General features: G+C 44.5%; 1 protein-coding gene across 7 annotated transcripts in view; it reads right to left on the bottom strand.

Annotated features, from left to right (window-relative positions):
• Nucleotides 1-6,565: 6,565 nt before the first annotated feature.
• The window catches only part of LOC116975312 (mitogen-activated protein kinase kinase kinase 13-like), a 154,137-nt gene continuing 145,033 nt past the window's right edge, over nucleotides 6,566-15,669 (bottom strand). For all 7 annotated transcript variants that reach the window (XM_033024255.1, XM_033024258.1, XM_033024257.1 and 4 more), the window contains 3 exons: nucleotides 15,599-15,669; nucleotides 9,922-10,225; nucleotides 6,566-7,919 (listed from right to left, as the gene is read on the bottom strand). In XM_033024255.1, the coding sequence (XP_032880146.1) occupies nucleotides 7,818-7,919; nucleotides 9,922-10,225; nucleotides 15,599-15,669 (477 nt within the window). In that variant the 3' untranslated portion in view covers nucleotides 6,566-7,817. The remainder of the gene's footprint in view (nucleotides 7,920-9,921; nucleotides 10,226-15,598) is intronic.

The following is a 15,669-nucleotide window of genomic DNA, read 5'->3' as shown; positions in this document are numbered from 1 at the left end:
ACACAGTATTATACAGGTGCCCATTTAATGTTTCTAGTTGCTTGCTTTTGCTAGTTTGAATTGTATGTGACTGTATGCTTGGAAAAGCCTGGTCTCCTACCCCCAAGAAGAGCTGTGAAATGAATATTATATGTCAAGGTAGCCAGACTTTGGTTCAAGGGGAACAAATGATGAGGAACAAAGACATTTTCTTAAGGATTTAGCGAGGTTGCGTGTGGTGGCAGTAAGGATCAGATATGCTGTAGCTGAATAGTGGAACAGGCTCAAGGGGGGGCTCAGTTTTCTAATCATGTTCCTATATTCAGGGCCAACTGGTTGATAATCCAAATCAAATCATCAAAGTAAATATAAGGAGGTGGATTTAATTTTTAATTGGGACACTGTTGGACAGAGGGCTCATATGGGATTGCTAAATCTTTGACCCACTAGTTTTCATGGCTGGTGGTCACAATGATTACAGCAGAACAGGAAGAACCAAATACCACACCAGCAAACATCAGTGCTCTGTGGATTCAGCTGTGACAAGGCTTAGGCAAGTTTTGACATAACTGTTAGGGGGTCCTATTAGCATGTCACATTATCCCAAACAGTAACCCCTGTAGGAAAGTGACGCTGCTGACACTTATCTGGCACCGGGCATTCTGGCCGCCAGTTTAGCAATATAGTGGATCCCACTTTCACAATATCAACCAGGCATTTTAAAGTACACAGGGTTTACTACAGCAAATGTTGTTTATTTCATTAACTGACTGGTAGTCCTATTTCAGTAGTTAGGGCGAGGAAACTCTATGAAGCTGCGCATGTACAGCCCAGCTGAAGAATTTAGTGGAAATCTTATTCATTCTTTACACTTGGAAATTATTTAGAAAATTAATCTTTTAAGCCTTTGACACAAAAAAAAGTCAATTAAAGCAGAGATCAAGAGAAAGGCAGCGTTAGGATGTGGTGGAGAAAATGAATTGGGCAGAGAGGGAGAGTGTGGGGAGGAGAGGGATCAAGAGAGAGAGTTGAAGGGAGCAGAATAAGAGATGGAACTGAGAGCAGAGAGGGTGAAATAGATGAGAGCAAGGAGAGGTAGAGGTCAAAACGGGAATAAAGAGAAAGGGAGTTGGTCAGGAAATGGATTCCAACAATCTGATGTGCAGAAAATGAGATAGGACTGGGTGAGGGGGAAGGGCTGCTGCTGGTTCTGGAGTACTGGTGAAAAATACTGCTGCTGGGCAATGAAGCCAGTGTTTAAGGGGGCGTGGTTGACTGATGCTTCAAGCTGGAATTGTAGAGCAAGTTGTGTTCTGGTGAGATGTGAATAAGTGGTGCTTTGTAGGTCACCTGTTTCACATTGCTGTGTTGAAGAACCACCCCAGCACCACAGATTGAAGATCAGAGGAACTGGGTCTGTAGGCAAGTCTGAATGCAGGAAGCCTGATGATTTGGTCAATGCAAGGATCATGGAGAGGGGTATTCGAAAAACAATCTTGTTTTGTACATCTTATTGGAACACTTTGAGAGTAGGTTTTAAAATACTGTTTTTTTTTTGTGTATTGGAGGTGGTGAAGAATGGACTTGCTATTGAGTGACCCAGAAAGGCAGGGTGACCTGAGGATGGACACCTTGGTCAGCTGACAATGGGAGCCTGAATGTGATGGATGTTGGTTGTCCTGTGACAGGATCACTGGGGCTGCATAAGCTGCAATTGGGATTCCTTCATCTTCACAACCAACAAGTCAAGCAGTTTCGTTCTTCAAAATTACCTGGAAGAGAGGCAGACCAGTTGAAAATGAGGTATGTGCTGGAACGCAAGTGCAGCACAACACTGCAGTAAACCTCAGGGTTCCAGGGCTTACACTGCAGTTTGCAGCAACATTCACCTTTAAATCCAGTGTGCCCATGAAAAGCTATCCTACCTGTGCAATGCTCACTGATTGAGAGAAAGCACTCGACATATTTCTAACAGCTAGCTTTGCCTCTGGTTCGGAACCTCAGCCACCTTCCATCACTTCAGTCCCTGCCACAGTTTGATGCCATCCACTCGAGGATGCTCGATTACAATGGCAGCCAAAAACAGAGAAACACAATTAAAATCCTTCTGGGAGGAAACAAAATTCTGATCTACAGAAAAAAAAACACAATTAAAACCACAGCGATAAGTTAAATCTGATGTAGTCCAGCTACAGAACCAAAAGGAATAATTTAAAATGATCTGATACTGATTTTGCATTAGTGACCCATTGTATAACTGCACTGGTGCTAAAATTTGTGAGAGAATGATTAGTCTACACTTCCACAGCCTTATAAACAAATATGAAAGGAGCAATTATATATTATATTTGGAAAGAGCAAAACCATCCAGAATATCCGATTCAGGCTTTTCTAACACTGCCAGTTTGGGTAGTTCACCCACATGTATCTCATCTTTTAGAAGTGTACTGAATAAATATTTGAGGGAAAAAGAAACTTGCACGGCTATGAGGGAAGGTTCAGGTGCATGGAACCAATTGGTGAGGCACAAAGAGCCAAATGGCATCTTCCTGTGCAGCCTGGCCGCATGTGCTGGTATCGAGCGAGTTGCCATGTGCTTTGCTGCTTACAGTGCATGGCCTTCTGTTGTCCTTCACTCACAACGACTCCAGTCGTTCGCACAGCGTGCGTTAACAAGCCCCAGCAGTGGTTTGTTGAGGAATCAATGGGCTTTTCCTAGAATTGGTGGTTTGAATTGTTTGTGAAACCCAACAACTATCAGTAAATATGCAGCCAAGCACCTCAGAGGTATTAATGAGAAACATCTTCCACGTAATCAACACTGACACGAAGAGGAAAGTTCTAGGACACAGGTTTCACATAGTTTAGATACAGAATAATAAATACGCAGGGCTGAGTTACATTTGAATATTGTCAGGGTGAGTGGTGAGGAAATTGGGCGGTTTATATGTAAGATGTTCAGCAGGGTACAAGCTGATCGATATGTTCATTTATATGTGATATACAGTGCTGCCTGGATCTGACCTCAGCACTCAGTTTCTGGTGGAACCCAGTCTGGGTTTTACCGTGAATCTGCTGTTGTCCTGAATCCCATGTGTGAGGATAACAGATCTTTAAACTCATGACGTAGGGTGAATGACAATCTGAAGCAGGGTCTTGACCCGAAACGTCACCCATTCCTTCTCTCCAGAGATGCTGCCTGAACTGCTGAGTTACTCCAGCATTTTGTGTCTAGGGGAATGACCCAGGCAGACTCAGGAGAGAAGTACATGGCACCCTCTGGACTAGGTGTGCGACTGGGTCAGCAGGGACCCACAGGGTGAGCAAGTGTGGAAACTCGGGGTTGTGGATATTCAAGGGCTGTGGACCGCCTGTTGTAGAATTACAAGGGACATCACTCCACGTCAGCAACCTCCTCCTGCTTGCTTATCATCCAGAATAATTATTTCAAAGGAACAAGGTATCCCTGGGAACCTTGTCCAAGTGGTCTTACTCCAGTTATGGGTTGACACAGACAGAATATTCTCCTACTGGAGCATTCCAGAGAAGCTCCACCTGGGAATTCTCTTGGTCTCATCCAAGGGCTCATCGCTTGATACACCAGGCAGAACTGTTCCTACAACCTGTTGGCCTGTGCTCATTGTTGGGCCTCTCAGAGTTACCCACTGCTTTAGTCAGCTAAATGTCAGGGATCAAAATAATACGTGATCAAAATAGGAAGATGATTAGCAGTGTAAAAGCCTGAAAGGGACTCTCCATCTCCGGAGGTTTCAACATTTGCACATCATAACATGGTATCCCGCACTGATACAGCCAGATATTCCGCACCGTACAGCTAAATATCCCGCACTGATACAGCAAAATGAGGCCTGTGCTGATACTGTGAAGTATCTCACACTCAACAATGCACCTTCAGTTTATAACAGTTCATTTCATCTGGTGGAAAAGCCAGGTTTACGTCTTGCATTTCTCCCACCTGTACCAGAAACATAATGTTGCCGTCTCCAGTAGCTGGCAAGCTGCGGCTAGGAATCTCGGCTGCGGTCTTCCGGGTTCAGCTTCCCGGCGGAATGATTGACGTTCAGTCCAATACTACAAAGGCTGGCATACCCACACTGAACAAAAGGATGAAGGGAAAGTCCTTATGCCGTGGGCCTGATGGCGCTAACATCAGTCAATGACAGATGGACACCAAAGTTGGAGAGGATCTTGCAGGACTGCAGCCCTGTGCTACACAGCAACTGATATTGCAGCCACCAGCATAACAATAGTATATGCATGAATGAAGGCATTTGATGCAGGAGCCCATTCGATGGTCACTTTAGTTCAGAGTCTTACCCTTAATCCCAGCCTGACCTGCCTTGTCTGTGTGTAAGAAGGGAGACTGTGATGCTGACCATGTCTATGGTGCTTGGCATACTTTCAGGACATGTTCTTAGGAAGGTAGAGAGAGAGGGGGGGAATAACAGTTCTGTTCACTCCAGTGTCCTCACCTAGAACATCATTTTTTACAGTTTGAGGAGGACTGGAAGATGAGGGAGGGGACAGCATCTGGGGAAATATTTCTCAGCATAATTAACAGCAAGGTCTGGACATGGAATAACACTCCCGCAGCAGTGTCCCAGCAGACACTCCCAGGGCAAGGGTTAGACAATGAGTGAAGCTCCTACATTTCCCCGGTATCCCAAGGATAGCGTCAACATGGGTTTGACACCTAGTAAAGCTCCCTCTACAACTAACCCACCACCTGATCTAGGCCCATCACAGATTCAGTACTTTCCTCCAGGGGGTGTGACGTAGCACTATTTTCCCCATGCCGACCACCTTCTATTCTGTCAGAGGACACTCACTGCTGGTCTTCTGAGGAAAACTACATGCCCTGTAAGAAAGAGGCCAAGATCTGACAAACATTCATGCTCGCTGGAGCAGACTTTGCACCCATTGTTGTGAGCTGAATTTGAATGCAGGTCACCGAGAGATATGGGGTGAGCCTAATATACTGGAATGTCCTGTCCCAATTCTGGTTGGCCACAAAGGTTTGCTGTCATTCAAGCAAAAATATTCAGATGGATTACAGTGCCCTCCATAATGTTTGGGACATTTTTTATTTGCCTCTGTACTCCACAATGAGATTTGTAACAGAAAAAAACATGTGGTTAAAGTACGCATTGTCAGATTTTATTAAAGAGTATTTTCATGCATTCTGGTTTCACCATGTAGAAATTACAGCAGTGTTTATACATAGTCGCCTCCATTTCAGGGCACCATAATGTTTGGGCTTCACAGGCGTTTGTAATTGCTCAGGTGTGTTTAATTGCATCCTTAATGCAGGTATAAGACAGCTCTCAGCACCTAGTCTTTCCTCCAGTCTTTCCATCACCTTTGGAAATGTTTATTGCTGTTTATCAACATGAGGACCAAAGTTGTGCCAATGAAAGTCAAAGAAGCCATTATGAGACTGAGAAACAATAATACAACTGTTAGAGACATCAGCCAAACCTTTGGCTTTCCAAAATCAACTGTTTGGAACATCATTAAGAAGAAAGAGAGCACTGGTGAGCTTACTAAATGCAAAGAAACTGACAGGCCAAGGAAGACCTCCACAGCTGATGACAGAAGAATTCTCTCTATAATAAAGAAAAATCCCCAAACACCTCTCCGATAGATCAGAAACACTCTTCAGGTGTGGATTTGTCAATGACCACTGTCCGCAGAAGACTTCATGAACAGAAATACAGAGGCTACACAGCAAGATGCAAACCACTGGTTAGCCACAAAAATAAGAAGGCCAGGTTACAGTTAGCTAAGAAGTACTTAAAAGAGCAACCACAGTTCTGGAAAAAGGTCTTGTGGACAGATAAGATGAAGATTAACTAATATCAGAGTGATGGCAAGAACAAAGTATGGTGGAGAGAAGGAACTGCCCAAGATCCAAAGCATATCACCTCATCTGTGAAACACGGTGGTAGGAGTGTTATGGCCTGGGCATGTATGGCTGCTGAAGGTACTGGCTCACTTATCTTCATTGATGATACAACTTCTGATGGTAGCAGCATAATGAACTCTGAAGTGTATAGACACATCCTATCTGCTCAAGTTCAAACAAATGCCTCAAACCTCATTGGCTGGTTCATTCTACAGCAAGACAATGACCCCAAACATACTGCTAAAGCAACAAAAGAGTTTTTCAAAGCTAAAAAATGGTAAATTCTTGAGTGGCCAAGTCAATCACCCGATCTGAACCTAATTGAGCATGCTGTTTATATGCTGACGAGAAAACTGAAGGGGACTAGCCCCCAAAACAAGCATAAGCTAAAGATGGCTACAATACAGGCCTGGCAGCGCATCACCAGAGAAGACACCCAGCAACTAGTGATGTCCATGAATCTTATTCTTCAAGCAGTCATTGCATGCAAAGGATATGCAACACAATACTAAACATGACTACTTTCATTTACATTACATTGCTGTGTCCCAAACATCATGGTGCCCTGAAATGGGGGGACTATGTATAAACACTGCTGTAATTTCTACATGGTGAAACCAAAATGTATAAAAATGGCCTTTATTAAAACCTGACAATATGTACTTTAACCACATGTGATTTTTTCTATTCCAAATCTCAAATTGTGGAGTACAGAGACAAATAAATATATGATGGGTGCTTTTCCCACACATTATGGAGGGCACTGTAAGTCCAGGTTTCAATGGGACAATATCTCAGTGTCACGCTTCTCCTCAGTCCTGTTGAAAAAGCAACCAAATGACTTTGCTTCCTCATGGACCCAGCATGGAATGCAGAGCATTTCCAGCTTTTGATGTATTTCTTTTAAAATTTTTAAAAGGTAGAAATGCTTTTTCCCCACTAAAAGCATGATGGAAATCAGGAGCACATACCCCAGAATCACGGGGGATGATAAAACATTTGGAACTTTCTCTTGGGGGGGAGATAGATGAGATAGAGCTCTGGTTAAAGGAGGGAAGAGTCTCCTATTTTCAAATCGTCCTGTCTTGCTTTTGTTGTGAATGTCAATTAAAATCCTCCTGTGTGGAGGTATCAGCAGTTTGGCAATGCCATGCCTCACAGTGAGAACCCATGGTCAGATCAATAGTCTGCCTACTGGCCCACACAGTTGCTGGATCATTAGTCCCTCATAAACACTGTTTGCTCATTACCACTCCCCACCTCTCCTAATAACAATATCCAGGAATGCTGCTGTTTAGGATTGTGTCCCCTAGAACCCACAGTGCACTTTGGTGTTCTACTCCATCCAATCTCAGTGTACATCTGCCATTGGTTTGAGTTGGCTGGCATTCATTAAGCTGAAGTGTGAAACTTCAATGTTCTGTCTGCCTCCTTGAGCACCAGGACCACAGGATCCTTGTGTGAGCCATGACCCAGTTTGGTCTGTCTTTACCCTGTTACATCAGTTAGTCTCCAGCTGAAGCAGTGGTGCAGGTTAATGTTGGTCCTTCATCTTTGCCCTGAGCCTTAGGCTCCATGCAATAAAACGATTAAGACTAGCGATGCCTTGTCCATCTTCCTTGCACCCCCTTGTTTCTTAAGTACTTGATATTTATACAGTATGAAGAGTCAAACAAAAATAAATTGTTAATGTTACACTAGCTACATTATTCAACAAAGTGGATCCCTGCCATACTTGATTGAAATGGTGGTGAACTCTACAATCACTTCATCACAACTTGCTGCAGAACATCGAAGAGTCTCCAAGTCTTTGAGTTATTGCAGTTTGTTCCCATGGGAAGTTTTGCTCGACTTTACGTTTTATTTTGCCTTTCCGCACTCCCCAGGCAGCAGGCCCTGCCTGTGGCGGTCCTCACCAGGTGGATGAGTTGCAGGCTTTCCCTCGGCGCACGGTGGAGTCGGAGCACTCGGCCTCCGAAGAGTCACAGTCCGATTCTCCAAAGTGTGCAGCGTTCTAAGGTGGACACAAACATCAAACGTCAGCACCGCAAAAATGCAATGAGTTCCACCTCCGCATCCCCGCTTCACAGAGTCCTTAGTCCCTTATAAACACTATTTGCTCATTACCACTCCCCACCTCTCCTACTAACAATATCCAAGTATGCTGCTGTTAGGAATCTTCACGGAGAACAGTACAGCACAACAACAGGCCCTTCAGCCCCCAATGTCTGTTCCAAACATGATGCCAAAACCAACTCTTATCCACCTGCACATAATCCAAACCCTCCAGTCCCTACATATCTATATGCTGATCCTAAAGTCTCTCCAATGCTATAAACATATCTGGCTCCACCACCACTCCTGGCAGGACATTCCAGGCATCCGCTACAAATGTGTCCCATCCATTTTCTCTCACCTTAAAGCTATGCACTCTAGCATTTGATTTTTCCATATTGAGATAAAGGTTCAGACTGTCTAGCCATCTATGCTGCTCATAATCTCCCCATTGTTCCAGAGAAAACAATCCAAGTCTGCCCAACCTCTCCTTACAGCTAATACCCTCTAATAAAGGCATCATTCCGGTAAACCTCCTCTGCATCTTACTAAAGCCTCCACATCCTTTTTGTATGAGGCGACGTGAACCGAATGTGATACTCCAAATGCAGCTTAACCAAAGTCCTTTGAAGCTGCATCATGACTTCCTGACTCTTATACTCAATGCCCTAACCAATGAAGGCAAGCACACCAAATGCCTTATTTACCATTCTATCTATTTGTCTTACCATTTCCAGGGACTTATGCAACTGGACTACAATATTCCTCTGTGCATGAATGTCACATTTAATAGGTCCCTCTGGACAGATTTGGTATTGTTTTGTAGTTCTGGCAAATTCAACGTAGACATCATGGTCTGTGTACAACCTATGCCTGAAACACGGTGGCAGCTACAGTCCTAATGCCCTGCCCACAAGAGTTCCTGGACCATCCTTCACCCTTGCTGAACCACCATGTTGCCAGCTCTGTCTAAATCCTCCACTGGGGAGTTGCCCTGGGGTTCAGCATTCATGAACGAGAAACCCTCGCTGATGCCAACCTTCCCATTCGTTGCACTGTCTAGAGAGCCATCCACTGCCCAGCAAACCCATCAGAGTGGGTTCACTGTCAGCCGGGAATGGCGCAAGTGATAGAGTTGGCATACTTTCCAGAGGTTGACAATATGGTATTTTACCAATTAGTGCTAGCTACCTCCTCCTCTGGATACTGACCTCTGGCCTTTTGTAAGATCTCCCCTTAACCTCCTGAACGGTCAGGAAATAATCCCATTTTCTCCAACCTTTCCAGATAGTTGACGTCCCTTATTTCTAGGAGCGTTCAAATGAATCACCTCCAAAATGAATCCAACCTCCAAAATGAATCTATCACACAGACCAGCCACCCATCATTGACTCCATCTACCCTTCATGCTACTTCAGAAAAGCAGCCGTACTTAATCAAAGATTTGCCCCACCTCAATTAATTCTCCTTCACCCTACTCCAGTCAGGCAGAAGGCACAGAAGCTTGAAAGTGCAGAGTCAGGAACAACTTCTTCCCTTCTGTTATCAGGCTTCTGAACGGTCCTTCCATCAGCTGAGGAAAAGTCTGATTCAGCTCTTCCCCATTGCGGACATTGGATTTTGTCTATAGATGTGCTACGATGCTGAGAGCTATATTCTGCACTCTATATCTTCCTCTTTGTTCTTCCTAGTGTACTTGAGTTTTACGATTGCATTTATGTATAGTATTATCTGATCTCGCTGGATAGCATACAAAACAAAGCTTTTCAATGTACCTCAGTGCACATGATAATGATAAACCTAAGCCTGAACCTAAACGGTGACTGTGCTGTGTACTCGCTCTCTGTAATAATAAAGGCAAGGTTTTAGCCTTGTCATGCTATCAGGTCACCTAGGTGGATTTGCCAGTGAAGCCCCCTGGAGCTGAGTGTTGCAACAATGGGTCGCTGTGGGAAACTCACCTCGTGGCAATGCTCTTCTGCACACAATTTCCCCAGTGATATCTGAGTCTTCACCCTGCGCACCGCTGACTCCTTGTCAGACAGTCCATCGGACTGCGTGGATATCTCGATAGGGATTTCTGGAGTGTGCGACAGCATGTCCTCCAGCTTGTCATCCATGTGCTCCTCGTTGTTATTGCTGAGCCCGTCAGGGGTGCCGCTGTGTGAGTGGTCACTAGTGTTGCCCTCCTCTCCATCCGATACCGAGAAGTTCTCCGAGCTGAAGGTGGAATACGACTGGCAGCTGCTCATGCAACGGTGAGGCCTACACAAAACACAGAGCACACAGCCTCAGAAACCAAGCACGGCATGAAGTCAGACCATCAGAGATCCTGCACACTGTGGCAACACCAGCCTTTCAACACTGGCTTATGGCTGTTATTCAGACTGCAGGCCAAGTCTTGGGCTACAGTGAAATCACACAGACAATCTGTTATCAACTCATTCCAGTTTCTTCTTGCTCCTTGCGGATCCTGCAAGATCACAGAGGAGTGAGCAGGTCAGTTTCACCAGCTGTGCAATTACACAGGCCACACAGTAGCAGATTAATAGGCACTGACACTGGGATATGTGCGCACACGTGGCACAGCACTCAATGGTTCCCTATTACCTGTTGTATTTGCTAATATTACCTGCTAATATTTGGTATCAGGATCCCTTGAATCACATTGTGTCAAAGTTTAGCAGAGGGCAAATTGTCCTGATCTTGCTTTTCCTGTATATCATTAATTGGACAGATGACTAAAATTCCTTTGCTTTGTGTCCCAGCCTCTTGAGATAACGTCCATTTTGTTCTCCTTTCAATTTTGTAACCACCCACCAGGTTTCAGTCCGTTATGTGCTTGTTGCCTCAATATTAGTACGTGTCAGAGGTTATGGGGAGAAGGCAGGAGGAGAATGGGGTTGGGAGGGAGAGATAGATCAGCCATGATTGAATGGCAGAGTAGACTTGATGGGCCGAATGACCTCCAACTCCTTCTTCTTAGGCAGCCCTCAGCCATGGCTGACCATGGGTGTCCCCAGGGTGTTATCCCCTATATGGAGGACGCCTGTGCGTGACTTTGTTTAATGTGGGGAGACTGGTGCACAGACAGCCACCCCACGGTCCTTGATAGATCTGGGTCATGATCCAGTGGCATGGAGTCCAAGTCGACGGGAGACTCTTTTCTGCTGCAGCCTTCATCTGCCTTCCCAGCCGTTGTGATGCTCCACTAAGATCAGCCATCATCCTCCACCTGTTCCACCGTTGAGGTCTTGGTTGGATTGCTCTTTGTCAGAGACCTCCCCCTCGACCTTACCGACATGGGTGGCCCTACCAGGAGCATAGCTCCAGACGGCATCGCTCTCGGGATCTCAGGTCCACACAAGCTTCTCCACCATGACAAGGTGACAATATTCCTTATGACCTTAATATATGCCCTTTCCACAGTCCAGTCTCAACATTAAAATAATTTTCCAAAATTCCTATTTATCTTTTCACAAAAAATTGCCATAATGACCACCCTCATGTTATATACATTCACTTGTTTATTTTGTTTGATAAGTTCTTGCTCTCATCTAAGTAAAATAATTTAGAATGACTTGTGACTTTAAAACAGTGCTAGCTGAGATCCAATGCAGATCAACAGTGAACAATCCTGCCAATGTGTACTCTACTATGTCCCTTGTCCCAATCAATCCATGTTACAAGGGGACCTCGGTTTCCATGCAATCTCTGCAGGACTTTATCAAATGCCTACTATGATGGCCACCATTTTAGGGACCAGAGAGACCACTTCACAATACTCAATGATCCACTTATGACCTAGCCTACAAACATCAACATGATCCTGTAATCAATTAATTCTCATTGTCCCTGTTGATTAGATTATACCTTTAATAATCCTTTTCAGGAAATTACAGTGCCACGACAGCTTCAAGACAAACATAACACCACACATTTCCTTAAATTGCTTCCATACTTAACAAGTTAAAATACGTTAAAATACAAGTTAAAATACAAATAATTTAAAAAAAGTGCAATTATTTATGCGCATTATAAAGTCTTATAGCAGCTGGTAAACAGGACTTCCTGTATCTCTCCGTTTTGCACATTGGTGCAATCAGCCTCTGACTGAAGATGCTGCTCTTGATCACCTTCAGGGCATGGAGTGGGTGAGTGGGGTTTGTCATTATAGAACCTAGTTTATTTAGAGTTCTGGCCTCTGCCACCTGCTGGACCGTTCGTTGCTCAGCCCCGACCACTGAGCCGGCCTTCCTGATTAGTTTGTCCAGCTCCAATAACTCCCCTGATGTTGGTCATAAACTGCCAGGTCAGTATTTCCTGGGCATATTCTTTGCTCTCTTCTTAAATAACGGGGTGACTCATTGGAAAAGTTGCAGGAGAAAATAAAGGTACTTAAGCAGACAAACCTCTAGGACTTTATAGATTCACGCTGTTTGCAATTTACAATTTACTTTCCACCTCAATTGTTAAATGAATAAATTATGATTTATAACATCTACATCTTCAGTACTAATTATTTTTAATGTCCTGAGATGAACCTATCAGGGCACATGTGTTCCTGACCAAGGTCATATTGCATATTTGGAATATATTAGATCCATCAATTCCTTTCCTTATTTTATCCGCTACAATGAAAATAGATGCAAAGCGATCATTTAACAAAGGTGTGATTTCCTTATTATTCAATACAGTCTCACCTACATCACTTTTAATCAGTTAACATTACCCTAGTGTAGTAGTCGCTGTCTTTTTATATATCTATAAAACATTTTAACTGTTCATTTTGATATTCCAGCATAAGGCTTTTCATAAGCCTTTTGTTGCATTCCCTTTTACTCTGCTCAGCTCTGGATATTGGTTCTAGAGTTCATAGAGTCAGTCATACAGCACAAGAACAGGTCCTTCGCCCCACCAAATCTATATCAATCAGTTCATCTCAGCTTCAACCACACCTCATATACGAGGGGTGATTTACAGTTCAATTAACCTATTGACCTGCATGTTTTTGAGATGTGGGAGGAAACCGGAACACTCGGAGACATCCACTTGGCTGCAGGAAGAATGTACAAACAGGGAGAATGTGCAAACAGACCACACCCGAGGTTAGAATTGAACCAGGTGGCTGGAGCTGTGAGGCAGCAGCTCTAGCCACTGCACCACTATGCTGCCCCAGCTTGAGGATTGATTTCACTGCTTGGTTTCAATGCTGAAGTAGTAGCAATGTCCTTGTCAGTGAAACCGTGTTGGCTGCTGGAAAGTACACACATGGAGGATGAGGATGGAGCTTTGCATGACTCGCAGTACTGTTGATTAGCCTCCAATATAATGGTTACCAACAGATTGAGTTTGAGAGCACAGCATCTGAATATAACCGTTGTCATCTACCCTGAAGAAAGACATTGCACCATGGAGCAGTATGGAGATCTCATCAAGGGGACAATGGATGGTGTCCGAGAGGTCGCACTGAGACCCTACACATTGTGCTAGATTGGACCCTAGAGGAATTTAATATGGAGCGTCTGTGTGAAGCCCACATTTCTGGTAAGCCACCCAGATGGCCTGTAGCTGGTCAACCTGCTTGGCAAAGAGCAGTGGATGATCCTATTGTGCTAACTACAGAACTCTCATCATTTGAGCAGCAGGGCCCATAAGGGTCCTTACAGTCCTTTCTTCAGGGTCTCTGCTATCCGTACAGTGAATGAGATCTATCTGCCAGTCTTTCATGGAAGGGTCAAGGGCAAGTAGAAACCAGAAACCTGTCTGACAAGAGGAGCCTGGACTGTAGAACAGGCCAAAAACAAGAAAATGAAATCATGACTGTCAAAACAGAAAATGTGAGTATTCCAGGAAAACTCCAATAAGAAACTAAAAATGAGGTTTCAGGAGAGGAGAGAAGACAATAAGCAGACTGGGTCTTTTCTCACTAGAGTTCAGGAGAACAACAAAATGTACAAGGAAAGATTTAGGGAGCATATTTCACCTTATTGTGGTACGCCTGAAACTGGGGGATCGTGGTGCCAAAATAAAGGATCTATCATTCAGACAGATGGAAAAAAAAATCTTCATTCAGAAGATGGTGAACCTTTCGAATTCTCTACTCAATTCAGCTGCAACTGAGAATATTAAGATGGAGATGAATAAATTTCTACATAATAAGGATCTCAGGAGATAAGGGGTTAATGCAGAGATCTGGTGCTGAGGTAAAGTAACTGCCCTGTTGCTGTTGAACAGCAGAGCACCCACGAGGGGCTGAATGGCCTATTCCTGCGTGTGTTTTTTATGTTTGCATGTTTAGAGGATAAAGATGACTTCAATGCTCTTTTGCAATAGTAAGATATTTTGAAAATGAGATAATGACGCAATATTTTCGATAAGAGGAGCCTGGACTGTAGAAAAGGCAGGAAGCTGCTGCAGGAAGGAAAGGGGGAGCTTCTTGCTTGTCATTGACCATAGCCCACTCTGATCGGTGGCAAACTAGAATTACTGTCATTCTTTCTCTCTTTCCTGTGCTCTGATATAACATCATATTTGAGCCAATTGGGTGGCAACATTGGCTGTGAGATTCTGAGATGTGAAGAACAAAAAAAGCATTTGTGAAACTTTTCCTGACATTTTTTGTCCTGACCACTGCTTGTAAAGTTTCAGAGGCACTAATAATAATAATGGATGGGATTTATATAGCGCCTTTCTAATACTCAAGGCGCTTTACATCGCATTATTCATTCACTCCTCAGTCACACTCGGTGGTGGTAAGCTACTTCTGTAGCCACAGCTGCCCTGGGGCAGACTGACGGAAGCGTGGCTGCCAATCTGCGCCTACGGCCCCTCCGACCACCGCCAGTCACTCACACACATTCACACACATTCACACACAGGCAAAGGTGGGTGAAGTGTCTTGCCCAAGGACACAACGACAGTATGCACTCCAAGCGGGATTCGAACCGGCTACCTTCCGGTTGCCAGCCGAACACTTAGCCCATTGTGCCATCTGTCGTCCCAATTACCTCACCAGTTACCTCACCGAGTGGGCGTGGTCGGATCTTCCAATCTGGAGGCAACATAGACTGATCTCCACAGACTTCCTTCTGGAGTCACCAGAGGAATATCAGGAGTAACATCCCAATTAGCCCAGAAATGAAGGCTAATTGCACGATCATGATAACGCATCTCACCACATCTCCGTGCCATTTTAAATGCATTATTTCCATTAATGGCGCATCCTGAGCCATCTATCTACAGACCCCCACAACATCTTCACCAAAGCCCCCCCTAACTCTGTGTCTGCATCTGGAAATGCTGGGGCAGCAGGTACAGGGACTCAGTATTAGCTCCAAGCTCCTCTCCAAAACATTCACCATCGTAATTTGGAAACATCCCCCTGATTTTTCTTCATTGATGGGTCTGGAACTCCCTCTCTGGCAGTGCAATGGGAGAGCTCCACCAGAGCGACAGCAGTGATTCAACGAGGATGTTCACCATCACCACCTGTGGGTTGTGTAATGGATCCTGCAATGGTCATGTCCATGAAAAGAAAAGTTATTGTTTGCGGTCAAATACATCCGACTCCCAGTGTGAATACCAGGAAAGTAGGAGGCTCTGACCCGTGCAGGATGGCTGGATTTCACGTCTTACCTCTGTCTGCGGGGAAACTCCACCTCACTGTCCACTTCTCCCTCCTCTTCTTCCGAGGAGTCGTCTCCGTT

Source organism: Amblyraja radiata, chromosome 7 (assembly GCF_010909765.2).
Source record: "Amblyraja radiata isolate CabotCenter1 chromosome 7, sAmbRad1.1.pri, whole genome shotgun sequence".
Lineage (NCBI taxonomy): Eukaryota > Metazoa > Chordata > Chondrichthyes > Rajiformes > Rajidae > Amblyraja > Amblyraja radiata.
This window is presented reverse-complemented; position numbering and strand designations above follow the sequence as displayed.